General features: G+C 42.4%; 1 protein-coding gene across 1 annotated transcript in view; it reads right to left on the reverse strand.

Moving 5' to 3' along the window:
• The window catches only part of CNTNAP5 (contactin associated protein family member 5), a 919,822-nt gene that overhangs the window by 45,497 nt on the left and 854,061 nt on the right, over positions 1-20,264 (reverse strand). The window contains 2 exon segments of the mRNA XM_038741400.1: positions 916-1,003; positions 3,757-3,887. Coding sequence (XP_038597328.1) covers positions 916-1,003; positions 3,757-3,887 — 219 coding nt within the window.

A 20,264-nucleotide genomic window follows, 5' to 3' on the forward strand; every position in this document is an offset into this window, starting at 1 on the left:
CCTCATCTGTAAAGTGGGGATTAAGACTGTGAGCCCCTCGTGGGACAACCTGATCACCTTGTAACCTCCCCAGCACTTAGAACAGTGCTTTGCACATAGTAAGCACTTACTAAATGCCATTATTATTATTATTAAAATGGGGATTAAGACTGTGAGTCCCCCGTGGGACAACCTGATCACCTTGTATCCCTCAGCAGCGCTTAGAACAGTGCTTCACACATAGTAAGTGCTTAACAAATACCAATATTATTATTGTTATAAATATGAATTGTTTCATTTATCTTTACAACATCCCTTTCTAGGAAGGATTTAAGGGAATGTCTTGTTCAAGATCTGGCAGCCCATTCATAGAAGAGGTGAGACTCAAACCCGCACCTCTGAAACTCTTTTCATTATCCTTAAACATTAAATAATCATAGTAATAATGATGTTTATTGAAAACTTACAGGGTGCAAAACACTGGACATGAGTGTTTTGAAAAATAAAAAATAATCACCGGGCACATTCCCTACCCACAAGGAGTTTACACTCTGCTGGGTGGTTCCAAACTCAGTAAGTATGAAACCTTTGTAGCTTTCTGACTGGCTTCAGTTTTACCCCATCAGTCAATCAATCAAACAAGTAATTTATTTAGTGAGTATTTATTGTGTGCAGAGTACCATGCGAAGCCCTTGGGAGAATATAGCAGTAGTGTAGGAATGCACATTCCCTGCTCTCAGGGATCTTAGTCAAGGAGGCATTAAAATAAGTTATAGGTGATATAAAACAATATCCTCTGTTCATCCTTCAGATCGAGATATGATTCCCTTTTCACTTAGAACTCAGGGCCAAGCATCAAAATTAGCTTAGAAAATGCTAAATGGCTTTGTAGCCTTTTCACTCTTCTCTAATTAAGAAAAGAAGAAAGCAACCTACCTGTGACCTTGCCTAAAGTGAGTGACTTGACAGCCTTAAAGTCCACGTCCGAAGAGAAGTTGTGCCTGACTTTATGAAACTGGTCAACCTGAAAGAATGAATCCAGAGAAACAGCCTTTTATTTATAGATCTAGATATCCTCTGTAAAAATAATAATGATAATTATCGTATTTGTTAAGTGATTACTATGTGGGTGCAACTCCGATCGCGCATGAATTACCGAGGGGAAGGATGCTGACTGCTCACAGAGATGACAAGAGAGAGAGGAATGAAAAATCAGCATAGAAGATGTCAGGTCCCCATCTGTCAATAGTCCTGGGCTTTGCATTGCTGGAAACCCTTCTATAGGTACTTATCCCACTGCTGAGCTTTTTCTCACCATATCCATTACTGTGCATTTCACCAATGAGTAAATCGATGAAGGTTTTCCTCATGCACGATCGGAGTTGCACCCAGGTAAAGCAAAAGCACAGAGGAATCTCTGATCAATGGTATTTACTGAGCATTTACTTGGTGCAGAGCACTGTACTAGAGGTTTGGGATAGTACAATAATAATAATAATAATGATGGCATTTATTAAGCGCTTGCTATGTGCAAAGCACTGTTCTAAGCGCTGGGGAGGTTACAAGGTAATCAGGTTGTCCAACGTGGGGCTCACAGTCTTCATCCCCATTTTACAGATGAGGTAACTGAGGCACAGAGAAGTTAAGTGACTTGCCCAAAGTCACACAGCTGACAATTGGCAGAGTCAGGATTTGAACCCATGACCTCTGACTCCAAAGCCCGTGCTCTTTCCCATTGAGCCACGCTGCTTCTCTACAATCCAATAGAGTCGATAGATTACTGGAAGCAGCATGGCCTAGTGGAAAGAGCACGGGCCTGGGAGCCATGGGTTTTAATCCTGGCTCTACCACATGTCTGCTCCTGTGACCTTGGGCAAGCCACTTAACTTCTTTGGGCCTCAGTTCCCTCATCTATAAAATGGGGGATTCAGACTGTGAGCTCCCTGTAGGACAGGGACTGTGTCCAACCCGATTATCTTGTCTCTACCCCAACGCCTAGAACAGTGCTAGGCACATAGTAAGAGCTTATCAAATACCACAATTTTTATTATTATTAGTCCCCTGTAATTCAGAGGAAAATATACTGATGTTAAAATCCTGATTGTGGCCTAGTGGAAAGAGCAAGGTCGTGGGAACCAGAGAACCTGGGTTCTAATCCTGGGTCGGCCGACTGCTTGCTTTGAGACCTTAGGTGAGTCACTTCACTTCTCAGTGCCCCATTTGTCTCAACTGTAAAATGGGGGACGAATATCTGTCTCCCATCTACTTAGATGGTGAGCTCCATGTAGGACCCAATTATCTTGATTACCTCAGTCCTTAGTACAGTGCTTGGCAAACATTAAGCACTTAAGAAATACCACAATTATTATTCAAACCAGGGACATACAAGGTCACTCTTGGCCATGTAGTGCATAGGAACAAATGATCACTTACAAATGTCCATGACAATGTACATATTTACAGTTATAAATCAATCAATGCATCAATCATTGGTATTTACTGAACCCTAATTGTGTGCAGGACATGGTCGAGGGGCTTAGGAGAGTACAGTAAAATGGAGATGGTAGGACACAAATCCCTGCCCACAAGCAGCTTCAGATTCTATAATGCATCATCCTAGGACAGAAGGTGCTCAAAGATATGAGTCTAGAGAAAAAAAATAAGACCAACACTAATATCTCTCAGGATCAGGAACACACTCTCAGGTGGAGAGAGATTATCTTCCCTTTTCTGTGCTGTCGGTGACCTATCGATTCATTTCTCTTGTTCACTTTTGCGAATCAATCATCCAACGGAGGATTTTTCTCTGTCCTTCTCTCCTTATTGTTTTCTATGCTTGGGTTCAAGATAAAGATGCCCCATTTGGATTTCCTCTGCTGAACCGTCAGCAGCATAACGAAACACTAATCTTTATTGTCTGACACTCATCGCCAGAATGCATGCAAAACTCAAGGTAAGCGGATGGGCTAGGCTCATTCAAGCTGATTTACCCTAGTCCAGATTCATGCTCACAGTTTCGAAGTAGTCTGAACCATATTTCTAACAATCAAGGCAAAGAAATGAAAGCCCTTTAGCCTGAGCCCAACCTTTACTATTTCCCATGAATAGTATTTTTAGAGTGGGGTGTCCTTTCACCTTGGCATTTATAAACTTGACTCACTAACAAGGAAATAAAGGGAGACTGAAGGACATAAAGCTTAATCAGTCTATCAGTGGAGTTTACTGAGCGCTTACTGAGTGCAGAGCACTGTACTAAGCACTTGGGAAGTACAAACACTCTGCTAAGAGCTTGAGAGGGTACAATACAATGGAGTTGGAAGACACGGCCTCTGCCCTCAATCTAGTCATGAGTTCTAATCCCAGCTCTGTCACTTGTCCGCTGTGTGAGCTAGGGCAAATCACTTTGCTTCTCTGGGCCTCAGTTCCTTCATCTATAAAATGGTGATTGAGACTGTGAGCCCTACTTAGGACAGGGACTGTGTCCAACCCAATTTGCTTCTATTCATTCATTCATTCATTCATTCAATCATATTTATTGAGCGCTTACTGTGTGCAGAGCACTGTACTAAGTGCTTGGGAAGAACAAGTTAAGTTACAAGTTAAGTACGAGTTACAAGTTCTATCCACTCCAGGGCTTAGTACAGTGCCTGGCACATAGCGCTTAACAAATACCATAATTATTAGAAGGAAACACTATAGAGAAAATTCCTCAAACTGATTTTCAGTGCAGTGTGACATCATCTAACAGATAGGCAGTGGAAGGAGAGGTTACTGTACCTGAATCGTTAGTTTCTTCCCCTCTCGGTTTATCTTCACATGGTGTATTTGCCTGTTGGCAAAGTTTTCTGCATCAATGGTGAACACATGGGGCTCTTCTTTATTCAGCTTGTATCGGACCTGTAAGCTTCCTGGAGAGCAGAATATATTTCCATTTAGTCACTTGGCCGAGCCACTTCAAAAGTATGATGTATTGATTATAATGTCTTTTAAGTCACCATTATAAGACTCCAGGGATTCATTCTACCCATCCATATATCACTTCATTAAGAAAAAAAAAAGGACATTAACTATGTCCACCGTTACCTCGGGGTATGTGTAGAGAATGGTACTAGCTGGAGCACAAAATTAAATATAATATATTAATGTATTCTCATAAACCCCAGATACTGCTTTGTAAACAAAAATGCGTGCAAATATAAACTCGCACATGCCATTGAGGTTTTAATGAGCTCCTTTTAAATCCTCTTGCCTCCAGTTCTACCTCCTTTAAATGAAGCAACTGCACTTAGCATGGAGACGATAATGATTTCTTTCCTCGGGGCAGAATCACATCGTATTCATTCCGGGCTTTGAGAACTCCCTAGCGGATTTTTCCTATGACCTTCGATTTCTAGATGTGGCATATACTGCACACTGGAAACATTGGACAAACGTACAATTTACACGATCTGTGTTCACATTAACAGCATTGAGGAAGAGCCTATAAAGGGCAGAGAAGTGTACAATGAGCTCTAGGAGTTACAAGGAAGTAGGAGCGGCCTAGTGGATAACAATAACTATGATGGCATTTTATTAAGCACTTACTATGTGCAAGGCACTGTTCTAAGCACTGGGGAGGTTACAAGGTGATCAGGTTGTCCCACGGGGGGCTCACAGTCTTAATCCCCATTTTTCAGATGAGGTAACTGAGGCACCAAGAGGTGAAGTGACTTGCCCAAAGTCACACAGCTGACAATTGGCAGAGCCGGGATTTGAATCTATGACCTCTGACTCCAAAGCCTGGGCTCTTTCCACTGAGCCAGGCCTGAGAGTCAGAAGGACCTGGGCTCATTCATTCATTCATTCATTCATTCATATTTCTTGAGCACTTACTGTGTGCAGAGCACTGTACTAAGCACTTGGAAAGTACAATTCAGCAACAGATAGACATAATCCCTACCCAACAACGGGCTCACAGTCTAGAAGGGGGAGACAGACAATAAAGCAAAACAAGTAGACAGGCATCAGTAGTATCAAAAATAGATGAATAGAATTGTAGATATATACACATCACAAAGAAAATAGAGTAATAAATATGTACAAATATACCAAAGTGCTGTGGGGCAGGGAAGGGGGTAGAGCAGAGGGATGGAGTAGGGGTGATGGGGAGGGGAGGAGGACCAGAGGAAAAGGGGGGCTCCTCCACATCTGTTGTGTAAACTTGGGTAAGTCACTTCATTTGAGTAGCAGCATGGCTTAGTAAATAGAGCACGGGCCTGGGAATCAGAAGGTCATGGTTTCTAATCCTGACTCCACCACTTGTCTGATGTGTGACCTCTGGTAAGTCACTTCACTTCTCTGGTCCTCAGGTCCCGCATCTTTAAAATGGGGATTACAACTCTGAGCCCCATGTAGGACATATACTGTGTCCAACCTGATTATCATTCATTCATTCAATTGCATTTATTGAGCGCTTACTGTGTGCAGAGCACTGTACTAAGCGCTTGGGAAGTACAAGTTGGCAACATATAGAGATGGTCCCTACCCAACAATGGGATCACAGTCTAGAAGGGGGAGACAGACAACAAAACAAAACATGTGGACAGGTGATTATCTTGTGCCTACCTCAGTGCTTAGTACATTACTTGGCCCATAGTTAAGTACTTAACAAATACCATTTTTAAAAAAAGCCCCTTAAGACTTCTCTCATCTGAAGGATTTAATTTTTTTTATGGTATTTGTTAAGGGCTTACTGTGTGGAGGCAATGTAATAAACACAAGAATGATGGTATTTGTTAAGCGTTTACTATGTGCCAAGCACTGTTCTAAGCATTGGGATAGATACAAGGATAGCAGGCTGTCCCACATAGGGCTCACAGTCTTAATCTCCATTTTACAGATGAGGTAGCTGAGGCACAGAGAAGTTAAGTGACTTGCCCAAAGTCATATAGCAGATGAGTGGCTGAGCCGGGATTAGAATCCATGTCCTCTGACTCCCGAGCCCGTGGTTTTTCCACTAAGCCACGTTGCTTCTCTGTACTAGGCACTGGGGTAGATTCATTCATTCATTCATTCAATCATATTTATTGAGCACTTACTGCATGCAGAGCACTGTACTAAGCGCTTGGGAAGTACAAGTTGGCAACATATAGAGACAGTCCCTTCCCAACAGCTGGCTCACAGTCTAGAAGGGGGAGACAGACAGCAAAACAAGTTATTCTTTTTGGAAACAGTCACTGTCCCGGTTGGGGTTCACAGTTTCAATCCCCATTTTACAGATGAGGTAACTGAGGCACAGAGAAGTGAAGTGACTTGCCCAAGGTCTCACAGCAGACAAATGGCAGAGTTATGATTAGAACCCAGGTCCTAGGCCCATGCTCTATCCATCAAGCCACACTGCTTCCTTTCAGAGACTAAAGCCTTGACATTTATTTATGTTAATATCTGTCTCCCTCTGTAGACTCTAAGCTTGCTGTGGAGCAGAGAACATGTCTACCCGCTCAATCAATAATTCAGTCATATTTATCGAGCCCTTACTATATGCAGTGCTTGGGATTGTACACTACAACAGTGTGTGTGGGCAGATTCCCTACCCACAGTGAGCCTATAGTCTAGAAGACTGTTGTATTGCACTCTCCCAAGTGCTTAGCGCAGTGCTCTGCCCACAGCATGTTCTCAATAAATACCATCTATGATGGTCCTGATGATTTCTAGTGGTAGGCAGCGATGTGGAGCAGGTGACAGGAAATATCACTGTGGTGAGGATTGCTGTAAATATACACCTGCTATGGGTGATGATGATGATGATGATGGCATTTATTAAGCACTTACTATGTGCAAAGCACTGTCCAAAGCGCTGAACTGTTGGGTTACGACAAATTGTGGTGGTGAGAATTAACTGGGAAAGCCTCTCTTGAAGAGATGGGTTTTTAATGAGGGCTGGGAAGATAGGGAGAGCTGTGATTCCAGAGGATTTGGAAGTAGAAAGAGGTCCAGTCAGTGGGGAGGGTGGGAGTCAGAGGGAGGAAGTGAGAGAGTCTTGATCAAGGGATATTTGATAGGACTCAAGGCACCAAACTGTGATCTAGAAGATGAAGAAAGCCATGTTTTAAGACCCCGAGCTCCTTTTGGGAAGGGAACGTGTCTACCAATTCTGTTTTATGGTTCTCTCCCAAGAGCCGAGTACAGTGCTCTGCACACAGGTGAGCTTTCAATAAACACCACCAATCGACTGAGTGATTGATTGATTAATTGACTGGGGAAAACTAAAGGACATTCCTCTTGGGCCTTACCCACTTTATTTGCATAACCGCCCCACTTTTCAGCAAAATTGTTGTAACCCCCAAATTTGGGAGGTTCAATTACAGGGGGCATTAAGTATAGCAATAAGAAGAGAAGGAGAAAAAAGAGAGGAGAGGAAAGGAACAAAAGAAGAGAAAAGTAAGAGTGTATTTAAGACTTCATCTCTTACTTCAAAAGCACTCTCCCAAGTATGCTTGACAAATTATAGGACTCTCCCCTCCCTTCTCCTTTCCCTCCCTTGAAATGCCTGTTTTAAAAAAGAATCAATCAATCGTATTTATTGAGCGCTTGCTGTGTGCAGAGCAGTGTACTAAGCGCTTGGGAAGTACAAGTTGGCAACACATAGAAACAGTCCCTACCCAACAGTGGGCTCACAGTCTAGAAGGGGGAAGTTCTAGAAGGGGGAAAAAAGAAGTTCTCCTTCCCTCTTGTGAGCACATCTTGGTATTACTGACCCCTCCCACTCTTCCTAACCTAGAATGTGTGTTTTAATAATAATAATGATGATCATTACTGTTATTATGGTATTTGTTAAGTGTTTACTATGTGCCAAGCACTGTACTAAGCACTGGGGAGGATACAAGCAAATAGGCTTGGACATAGTCCCTGTCCCGCATCGGGCTCACAGTCTTAATCATCATCATCATCATCATCATCAATCGTATTTATTGAGCGCTTACTATGTGCATTGCACTGTACTAAGCGCTTGGGAAGTACAAATTGGCAACATATAGAGACAGTCCCTACCCAACAGTGGGCTCACAGTCTAAAAGGGGGAGACAGAGAACAAAACCAAACATACTAACAAAATAAAATAAATAGAATAGATATGTACAAATAAATTAAATAAATAAATAAATAGAGTAAAAAAAAATATGTACAAACATATATACAGGTGCTGTGGGGAAGGGAGGGAGGTAAGATGGGGGGATGGAGGGGGGACGACGGGGAGATCCCCATTTTACAGATGAGTGAGCTGAAGCACAGTAAAGTGAAGCGACTTGCCCAAGGTCACACAGCAGACAAGTAGCAGAGTCTGGATTAGAACCCAGTTCATCCGATTCCCATGCTGCTTTTAATGAAGAAACATGTCATTACCACAGTTTGACCCTTCACCAGAACACAATGCTATCGCAATTTACAATTTTGGGTTGGGGGATAAAAATTGCTATTAAATTTCCTCCTCCAAAATAATAATAATAATAATGGCATTTGTTAAGTGCTTACTATGTGCAAAGCACTGTTCTAAGCTCTGGGGGGGGGGGGGAACCAGGTGATCAGGTTGTCCCACGTGGGGCTCACAGTCTTAAAACCCATTTTACAGATGAGGTATCTGAGGCTCAGAGAAGTTAAGTGACTTGCCCAAGGTCACGCAGCAGACATGTGGCGGAGCTGGGATTCGAACCCGTGACCTCTGACTCCAAAGCCCGGGCTCTTTCCATTGAGCCAAGCAGCTTCAGCCGAAGTGGTTATGTGTGTGAATATGTTATAGCACAATATCCTTAAAATCCTACCCATCTCTTTCCTGAATAACAAAACAATCTACACGAGAATGTGTTTTCCTATGCTTTTGGGCTGTCAGTGATAATTTATCAGAAGATGGAGTCTCTACCACCACTTGGTAGACATTTATTTCATTTCTGACTAATGTAGTTCATTGTTATTTATTCTTATATTTACATAATTATGCAGCAATTTAGTGGTGATATTTTCCATAGGTTTACTTTCTGCTTATCTTGTTTTCCCCCCGACTGATGACATTTCTAGTTATATTGGAACAGTGTTTATTTGACATGAAAAATTATGACAACACATAAAAATGGATACGTGGTGCACTACTACATGTTGACAATATCAATGCCATTTTTTATGGAACAGAAAATAAGACCTTTGCTTCTTAATTATTGTATACAAAACCAAAACCAAATCCTTTCCAGCAAAGTAATTATGCAAATAGAAAAAGTTAGGCCAAAGTTAAAAAACCCTTTCAAATGAAGAGACTGATCAAAACTGTGGGGCTTTGAACATGACTAAAAATCAATCAATCAGAGGCATTTATAGTGTGCTTTTACTGTTTACAGAGCATCATACTAAGTGTTTAGGAAAGTATCACAAGAGATAATAATGATAATAATAATAATGATAATAATAATAATAATAATAATGGCATTTACTAAGCGCTTACTATGTGCAAAGCACTGTTCTAAGCACTGGGGAGGTTACAAGGTGATCAGGTCGCCCCACATGGGGCTCACAGTCTTAATCCCCATTTTACAGATGAGGTAACTGAGGCACAGAGAAGTGAAGTGACTTGCCCAAAAGCACACAGCTGACAGTTGGTGGAGCCAGGATTTGAACCCATGACCTCTGACTCCACATGATTCTGCACACAGTAAGCACTCGATAAATATGATTGCTTGAAAGAGCCCGGGCTCTTTCCACTGAGCCACGCTGCTTCTCTTATTATTATTATTCTCTTATTATTATTTAATATGGTAAACATAATCCCTGCCCTAAAGGACCTTACAGTCTACAGAGGTAGATGGACATTAAAATAGATTAGGGATATGGAAAATAGTGAATGATAGAGTAGAGGTGTGAATATCTTGAAGATTGTTTTATTCTGAGTAACTTTTCCTCTCCCCCTCCTCCCCCTCCCCATCCTCCCCGCCTTACCTCCTTCCCCTCACCACAGCACCTGTATATTCATTCATTCATTCTGAGAGCTCCCCTCCTCCAGGAGGCCTTCCCAGACTGATCCCCCTCCTTCCTCTCCCCCTCCTCCCCCTCCCCATCCCCCCACCTTACCTCCTTCCCCTCCCCACAGCACCTGGATATACGTTTGTACGTATTTATTACTCTATTTATTGATTTTACTTGTACATATTTATTCTATTTATTTTATTTTGTTAATATGTTTCGTTTTATTGTCTGTCTCCGCCTGCTAGACTGTGAGCCTGCTGTTGGGTAGGGACCATCTCTATATGTTGCCAGCTTGGACTTCCCAAGCGCTTAGTGTAGTGCTCTGCACACAGTAAGTGCTCAATAAATACGATTGAATGAATGAATGAATGAAAGTATGGTTTGGAGTGAGGAGAGATAGGAGGCAGGGAGGTCAGCAAGGAGGCTGGTACAGTAATCAAAGCGAGATAGGATAAGTGTTCGTATTAATGAGGTAGCAGTTTGGATGGAGAGGAAAGGACATATCCCAGAGATGTTGTAAAGACTGAACTCACAGCCTTTAGTGATGGCTTGATATTATTATTATTATTATTATTATTATTATGGCATTTGTTAAGCGCTTACTGTGTACAGAGCACTGTTCTAAGCGCTGGGGGGGATACAAGGTAATCAAGTTGTCCCACGTGGGGCTCACAGTCTTCCTCCCCATTTTACAGATGAGGGAACTGAGGCACAGAGAAGTTAAGTGACTTTCCCAAGGTCACACAGCAGACATGTGGCAGAGCTGGGATTTGATATGTAGGTTGGGAATGTGTCTATCAAGTCTGTTGTATTGTACCCTCTCAAATGCTTAGTACAGTGCTCTGCACATAGTAAGCACTCAATAAATACCATTGATGGTGATTCATTCATTCATTCAATCGTATTTATTGAGTGCATACTGTGCTGCACTGTACTAAGCGCTTGAAAGTACAAGTTGGCAACATATAGATACAGTCCCTACCCAACAGCGGGCTCACAGTCTACTATTACTACTATTACTGGTACTACAGTATTTCTCCTAACCTTTCTACAAATTATTTTACATTCTGTTCTACCTGGTTCTCAAAATACTTTTTACAAAAAAAAAGGCAAGATCACTTGGATTGATTATGATATTTATTATGTGCATTCTATCTGCTGACCTGTTGCTATGGGCTTGATTGGACTCAGAGGGTTGCAAGAAAGTTGTTGTCTCAATATCAACATATAAAAAGGAAGTTCTTTTAGTTTTTGGATAACGTTTTCTTTAAACTAATATTTACAAATTCATGGCCCTGAAAAATTTGCAAATGTTATTCCTTTCTTTTTCCCTAAAAGCATGGGATGTTAAATTCTCAGGTAAAATGAAGGAGTGAAATTATACAAGTTTCAGTGTAAGCACTGTACCATCATCATTATTATTGTAATAAATGGAGTGAGACTAATGACACATTTAAAACATTCATTTAGTGAGGGCGGACCACATTTGCTCAAAGACTTTTCCTCAAACAGCAGGTTAGCATTTTCTCTTTTCCCGACACACAGTGGCCGCTTGACTTTTGAAACAAACCCAGATATTCATTTTAATGTACTCTCTGGTATTGAGAGAAATGGTTAGTAGGGGGTAACATGATACTATGTTTGGGTTCATGATGAAATGATTTGTAAATTTCCATTGTTTCATTTTTACTTATCCAACTGTCTTGGAATGTTAATGCTTTTAACCTGGGCACTCCAAAACTATACCATTTCTTGGATGAATAAGGAAGGTCATATTCATTTAATTTTTCAAATTAAAGTTCAGCTTTAATATTCAATTACTATTAACGATTAGAAGATAAGGTTGACTAGGATAGATATTTAGCAATTACATTTGATTATCCAGACTAATACAAACACTGTATTGCATTTTTACTCTCAGCTTCAAGGCTGTCCATCCCCTCGCCCCCTCCTACCTCACCTCCCTTCTCTCCTTCTCCAGCCCAGCCCACACCCTCCGCTCCTCTGCCGCTAATCTCCTCACTTTACCTCATTCTCGCCTGTCCCGCCGTCGACCCCCGACCCACATCCTCCCCCTGGCCTGGAATGCCCTCCCTCCTCACATCCACCAAGCTAGCTCTCTTCCTTCCCTTCTCATCCCTACTGAGAGCTCACCTCTTCCAAGAGGCCTTCCCAGACTGAGCCCCCTTTTTCCTCTCCTCCTCCCCATTCCCCCTGCCCTACTTCCTTCTTCTCCCCACATCACCTATATATATACTTGTACAGATTTATTACTCTATTTTACTTGTACATATTTAGTATTCTATTTATTTTCTTAATGATGTGCATTTAGCTTTAATTCTATTTATTCTGACGACTCGACACCAGTCCTCAGGTTTGGTTTTGTTGTCTGTCTCCCCCTTCTAGACTGTGAGCCCGTTGTTGGGTGGGGCCCATCTCTCTATGTTTGTACTTCCCAAGCACTTAGTACAGTGCTCTGCACACAGTAAGTGCTCAATAAACATGATTGAATGAATGAATGAATGAATTTTTCCAAAACAAATCAAACTGGATTTACACCAATTCCTCCTCTTACTTTTCCCTCTCACTCTCCCATCCCTCAATCTGGATTATCTAGATAATCTCAAACAAATCATAGTATCTAGATTTACAATTATTGCTCTTCCCTCCCCTCATGATCTCCTCAATCCCTAAATTCGGATGCTTCCAAATGAAAAAGAAAAAAAACAAAAATAAAATAATTTATCTCTTCAACTTTTCCCACCTGAATTCATCCTCTTTCTATGTGCCCGTCATTTTTTCCTTGATTCTGTGAGTCCCCCAACAGTTCCTCCTATCATTCCACCTGCTCCTCCTTTTCCTTTATCAACACTTTTCATTCCATCAGTGACATCTATTGACTGCTTATTCTGTGCAGAGCACTGCTATAAGCATCTGGGAGAGTACAGTAGGGTAGACTACCCTCATGGAGTTTGTGATCTACCAGGGAGAGAAACACTTAAATAAATTAACAGCAGAGGGAAGTAAAAAGAGCATAGAGCTTTGCATATATGTGCTACTGAGGTGTATAGGAAGGGGTGGGGAGTCAATATTCAAGCATTTAGGTGATGTGAACATTCTGCAAAGGCAGATTCATCAAAACAATCAAAGCTGGGATGCGTTAGATGATGGGGAAGAGAGGAAGAGAACACACACCTGCAGAAAGAGAAAGGTCTAATTCACGGTCTCAACCTCCAATGTCATGGCAGAAGCGGAGAATCAACGCCTGTTAGATCTCCAAGGCAAAGGGATCATGTGTAATTTTCAACTGTGCAAACTTTCCCAGTGCGCAGAAAAGTGCTCTGCACACAGTAGGGGCTCATTAATAACTCTAATCAAAAGAACAATAAAAATTATAATTATTGCATGTGTTAAGTGCTTGTGTGTCAGTACTGTACTAAGCTCTGGGGTACATACAAGATAATCAGACTGAAAAAAGTCATTGGCACAAATGGTATAAGTCACAATATAAGTCAAAATTTCCAGAACCTGGACTGGAGCCCCCTTCCATGGTCCAAATCCACTGCATTCTCCACCCATGTGCTTGTAAACAGAAGTGTCACCTTCATACCTGGAATCCCAGGAGTCTAAGCCAAGGGAGGTTTGGCATTTAACCAAACCTCCATTTATGAGAAGCAGCGTGGCTCAGTGGAAAAAGTGTGGACTTTGGAGTCAGAGGTCATGGGTTCAAACCCCAGCTCCATCAATTGTCAGCTGTGTGACCTTGGGCAAGTCATTTAACCAATCATTCAATCAATCAATCAATCATATTTATTGAGCACTTACTGTGTGCAGAGCACTGTACTAAGCGCTTGGGAAGTACAAGTTGGCAACATATAGAGACAGTCCCTATCCAACAGTGAGCTCACAGTCTAAAACGGGGAGACAGAGAACAAAACCAAACATACTAACAAAATAAAATAAATAGAATAGATATGTACAAGTAAAATAAATAAATAAATAGAGTAATAAATATGTACAAACATATATACATATATACAGGTGCTGTGGGGAAGGGAAGGAGGTAAGATGGGGAGATGGAGAGGGGGACGAGGGGGAGAGGAAGGAAGGGTAGGAGAGTCTCCCTCTTAACTTCTCTGTGCCTCAGTTACCTCATCTGGAAAATGGGGATTAAGTCTGTGAGCCCCACGTGGAACAACTTGATTACCTTGTATCTACCCCAGCGCTTAGAACAGTGCTTTGCGCATAGTAAGCACTTAATAAATGCCATCATTATCATTATTTATTATTACGAGAAGCAGCATGGCTCAGTGGGAAGAGCATGGGTTTTGGAGTCAGATGTCATGGGTTCAAACCCCGGCTCCACCAATTGTCAGATGTGTGACTTTGGGCAAGTCACTTAACTTCTCTGTGCCTCAGTTACCTCATCTGTAAAATGGGGATTAAGACTGTGAGCTCCCCGTGGGACAACCTGAACACCTTGTAACCTCCCCAGTGCTTAGAACAGTGCTCTGCACATAGTAAGCACTTAATAAATGCCATTATTATTGTTATTATTTATGATCTTCAATGTAAAGATAACTGCCACTGACCAGCTGAAAACTGGAAAACTGGGTATATGCAAATCACGGATTTCAGTCAAAGGATGGACAGATTAACTGTTGGAAGTCTCACTAGGCTCTCACAGCAATCCCCATCATTTTGCATGCCCATAAAATGATAGTAAGTAAAAGAGGATCTGACAGCTGGGTGAACTGGCCGTTGAGCCAATCTATCAATGGTATTTGCTGAGAGTTTACTGTATGCAGAGCACTGTATGAAGCGCTTGGGAGAATATAAACACAACAGAGTTGGGAGACACAATCCCTGCCATCAAAATGCTTAAAATCTAGTGGAATTTCTGTTTCCTACTCAATAGCCAGATTAGGCCCTGGATTTCTAAAGAAGGGTCACATTCATAATCTTAACTATTCCATTACATTTATAATGGAATTTGTTAAGCGCCTACTAAGTGCCAAGCACTGTTAGTCTGAGATTCATTAGAGGGAGACTCTCCTCCCCTGACAGATAATAATAATAATAATAATAATAATAATAATAATTTTGGTATTTATTAAGCATTTTCAGTGTGCAAAGCACTGTTCTAAGTGCTGGGGAGGATACAAGATGATCAGATTGTCCCATGTGGGGCTCACAGTCTTAATCCCTATTTTACAGATAAGGTAACTGAGGCCCAGAGAGGTTAAGTGACTTGCCCGAAGTCACACAGTTGACAAGTGGTGGAGCCGGGATTTGAACCCATGACCACAGACTCCCAAGCCCGTGCTCTTTCCACTGAGCCACGCTGCTGCTCTAAGATATTCAAGACCAACTGTTACAGGGATGAGGAGCCCTCAGTGAGACAATTGCCAGTTTGGAGCAAGGGAAAGTGGGCAGACTGGGCACTCAACACCCACTATATTTTGTCTGGGCCCATCATCTTTCCATAGAAAAAGTGGAAACTGCAGCAGATGGATAAGGAAGGTAGTGAGGATTCACACGGGAGGGCGTCCGAGTTGAGACTCGCTTTTCACTTCTGACCCGTCTAAACCTGGGATCCATCATTCATTTGTTTATCCATCATATTTATTGAGCGCTTACTGTGGGCAGAGCACTGTACTAAGTGGTTGGGAGAGTACAATATTCAACAATAAAATGACACAATCCCTGCCCACAGTGAGCTTCCAGTCTAGATGGGAGGATGGTGTGGGTGAGGGGCTGGACAGTGGGCTCCCTGGACACACTGGTTCCCAGTCAATTGAATCCCAGGATGTGATCGTTGGATTTTGGGGAGGAAGGAGCATGGCCTAGTGGATAGAGCACAGGCTTGGGAGTCAGAAGGATTTGGATTCTAGTCCTGGCTCTACTACATGTCTGCTGTGTGACCTTGGGCAAGTCACTTCAATCTCTGGGCCTCAGTTACTTCATCTGTAAAATGGGTTTTAGGATAGTGTGTGACTGTGAGCCGGTTGCTGGGTAGAGATTGTCTCTTTTTGTTGCCAAATTGTACTTTCCAAGTGCTTAGTACAGTGCTCTGCACACAGTAAGTGCTCAATAAATTCATTCATTCAATCGTATTTATTGAGCGCTTACTGGGTGCACAGCACTGTGCTGAGCACTTGGGAAGTACAAGTTGGCAACATATAGAGACAGTCCCTACCCAACAGCGGGCTCACAGTCTAGAAGGGGGAGGCAGACAACAAAACAAAACATATTAACAAAATAAAATAAATAGAATAAATACAATTGAATGAATGAATGGTGAGCCCCATGTGATACAGACACTGTGTCCAGCCTGATTATCTTGTGTCTACCCCAATACTTAAAACAGTGCCTGGCACATGATAAGTGCTTAACAAATAAGATAAAAAAAAAAAGGAAGGCAGGGGTTTTTCTACCTTTACAAGCCTGGAGGCGTGTCAATACATTTTGATGTCCCATAATAAAATGCAAGCAAGTGGGAGGGGAAGCAGAATATGTTCTTTTCTCAATGAATCCCCATAAAAAACCCATGGTTTTGTTCCTTGCTAGGAGCCAGTGGGGGGGTGATAGAGGGAGGCGAACAGCTAGTAAACTAAATGAGAGGAACAGCTCAAAATATTATTTTGTTTCCATGAAACTCCATGGGTTTTACCTTGCTGGGAAGAGGATGTGCGTATGTATGTGGCGGGTTACCAAAAATTTCCTTGTGACTCTCCATAAACCCTCCCCTCCAACCCCATATCTCTCTTCACTAGCAATGCTGAAACCAAACCTTAATAACCTCGAGAAAGAGAGTAGTCACATAGTAATTGCTTAATAAATGCCATCATCATCATAATAATAGTAATAGTTGTGGTATTTGTTAAGCACTCACTATATCCAAGGCACTATACTAAGCACTGGGGTGCGTACAAGCAAATCAGGCTGGACACAGTCCCTGTCCCACAGGGGACTCACAGTCTTAATCCTGTTTACAGGTGAGATAACTGAGGAATAGAGAAGGGAAGTGACTTGTGCAAGGTCACACAGCAGAAAAGCGTCAGAGCCAGGATTAGAACCCATGACCTTCTGCATCACAGGCCTGTGTTGAGGAATTCACCGAAGAGGTGATTGTCTTCCCTAAAGTCCTACTGTGAGGCAGACCTGGGTAGTGTGCTTGGGAGATTCCAGGTCCTGAGTCCGCAGAATTCCTTTAATGCTCACAGAAATGTCACACACCAAGTGTAGAGCGTAATGATTTGATTGTCATCTTATGGTGCAATGACCTCCTATGGATCTCTGCTAATGACTTTGCATTGCTAAAAGTGCCCGGAGTCATACACGAGTTGGCTGTGCTGTTTTTATGATATCAGAGAATGGTGGAGGAAATCATCTCTAATTGACCATCATTTATCCTTTCATTTATGGAAGCAGCTGAAGCTGGCAATGACTGCTCTATATTTTCAACTCTTGGCAGACGGCATAGAACTGACTGTGCTATTGGCTCAAGTTAACGAAAACACAAAGGCTTTGAGCCAGTGGGCGTTATCGTGGTGGGGCCATATCTCTTTACATCGTGGGAAATTGAGGAATCATTTCATCTTTTATAGCAGCCATGAAATCCCCGAGATGCAGACTACTTTAGTTCCCAACTGGTCCATCTGTGTGACAGTGTGAAACGACGTTTATTTTTCTTTCTGGATAAACTTCAGAAAAATCAAAATGGTGGGTAGGAGTGAAGTGAAGTCAGTTTCTTACGACCTGTGGCATATTTTAAGGATTCTACGGGGATTACAAAGCAGAGTGAGGAGCAGGTACTTTTTAGTCTGCTTTTTTAATCTGAATGAAATTATTTCTCCAACCTTACTGATGCACATGCCCATTCCCCTCACCAATTGTTCCAGACCCTTAACTCCCTCTTTAAACCCCCTGTCCTCCTGTCTCCCCAATCTCTTCTAGGCTGTGAGCCCCCTTCTAGACTGTGAGCCTGCTGTTGGGTAGGGACCATCTCTATATATTTCCAACTTGTACTCCCAAGCGCTTAGTACAGTGCAATGCACACAGTAAGTGCTCAATAAATACGATTGAATGAATGAATGAATGAATGAATCTCTTACCCCTAATGAACAAGCCACCCATTTTATTGAGAAAATTGCAACCATCAGGCATGATCTCCCTAAAATCCCCACTTCTTAGTCCCTCCCTCCTCCTGCCCCTTCTTCAACTCTCTCATCTTTATCATCTCATCTTTATGTTGCCAACTTGTACTTCCCAGGAGCTTAGTACAGTGCTCTGCACACAGTAAGCACTCAATAAATACGATTGAATGAATGAATGAATCTTTCCCAGCAGTATCTTAAGAGGAGATCTCCTGCCTGCTCTAAAAATCCACCTTCTCCACCTGTGCATCTGACCCCATCTCTTCACACCTTATCAAAGTGCATGCCCCCCTCTTCTTCCCTCCCTGATCACCGACTTCAACCATTCGCTCTCTAATACCTTCTTCCCCACTTCTTTCAAACATACTCCTGTTTCCCTCATCCTAAAAAAAACCCTCCCTTGATCCCACAACTCCCTCATGTTATTACCCCATCTCTCACCTTTCCTCTCCAAATGCCTTGAATGAGTTGTCTACACCTGCTGTCTCAAGGTTCTCTCTTCCAGTACTGGATTTCATCCCCTTCACTCCACAGAAAGCTCCTTCTCAAAAGTGACAAATGATCTCCTTGTCATTCAGTCAATCAATTCTATTTATCGAGTGCTTACCGTGTGCATGACACTGTACTGAACTCTGGGGAAGTACAGTGCTCTGCACATAGTAAGCGCTCAATAAATATGATTGATTGATTGAATGTACAATAGCATGGTACAACAAGGTTGATGGACACGTTCCCTGTCCACAGTGAGCTTACAGGCTGGAGCGGGAGACAGACATCAATATAAATGAATAATTTATAGATATGTACATAAATGCTGTGGGACTGAGGAAGGGATGAATAAAGGGGAAATCTCCAAGTGCAAGGGTGATGTAGAAGGGAGTGGGAGAAGCGAAAACGGGGGCTTAGGAAATGAAGGCATCTTGGAGGAGATGTACCTTATTAAGGCTTTGATGGTGGGGAGAGTAATTGTTGGATATGAAGAGGGAGGTAAAGAGAATGGGCTGGGTTGTAGTAGCAGAGCAGCAAGGTGAGGCAGGAAAGGGCGAGGTGATTGATTACATTAAAGCCAATGAGAAGGAATTTCTGTTTGATGTGGAGGTGGCTGGGCAATCCCTGGAGGTTCTTGAGGAATGGGGAGATATGGACTGAAGGGTTTTGTATAAAAATGATCCAGGCAGGAGATTGAAGTTTGGGCTGGAGTAGAGAAAGGCAGGAGTCAGAATGACAGGATTTAGTGACAGATTGAATTTTTTTGTTGAATAAGAGAGAGATGAGTGGAAGATAACACCAAAGTTATGGGCTTGTGAGAAAGGATTGTGGTGCCGTCTGCAGTGATGGGAAAATCAGGGGGAGAACAGGATTTACTTGGGAAGATAGGAGTTCTGTATTAGACATATTAAGTTCGAGGTGTCGGCATGACTTTCAAGTAGATATGTCTTGAAGTCAGGAAGAAATGTGAGATTTCAGGGAGGGAGAGGGATCAGGCCTGGAGATGTAGATTTGGGAATCTTCTGGATAGGGGTGGTAGTTGACGCATTGTGAGTGAATGTGTTCAAGGGAGTGGGTGCAGATGGAGAATAGAAGGACACCCCGACTGAACCTTAAGGGACTCTTACAGTTAGGGGGTGGGAGGCAGAGGAGGAGCCCACAAAAAGAGACTGAGAATGAGGCCAGAAGGAGTGGAAGAAAACCAGGAAAGGGTGGTGTCATTGAAGTCAAGGTTGCATAATGGTTCCAGGAGAAGGGGGTGGTCAATGGCAACAAAGGCAGCTGAGAGTTTAGGATGGGTAGAGGCCATCGGATTTGTCCCTACTACTAGGGGAAGCAGCGTGTCTCAGTGGAAAGAACATGGCCTTTGGAGTCAGAGGTCATCGGTTCAAATCCTGGCTCCGCCACTTGTCAGCTGTGTGATTTTGGGCAAGTCACTTAACTTCTTTGTGCCTCAGTTACCGCATCTGTAAAATGGGGATTAAGACTGTAAGCCCCATGTGGGACAACCTGATCACCTTGTAACCTCCCCAGCGCTTAGAACAGTGCTTTGCACATAGTGAGTGCTTAATAAATGCCATTATTATTATTATTATTATTGCTGTACCGCTCCCATGTTTTCAATAATAATAATAATAATAATAATAATAATGT

This window comes from Tachyglossus aculeatus, chromosome 1, assembly GCF_015852505.1.
Source record: "Tachyglossus aculeatus isolate mTacAcu1 chromosome 1, mTacAcu1.pri, whole genome shotgun sequence".
NCBI classification, from domain to species: Eukaryota; Metazoa; Chordata; class Mammalia; order Monotremata; family Tachyglossidae; genus Tachyglossus; species Tachyglossus aculeatus.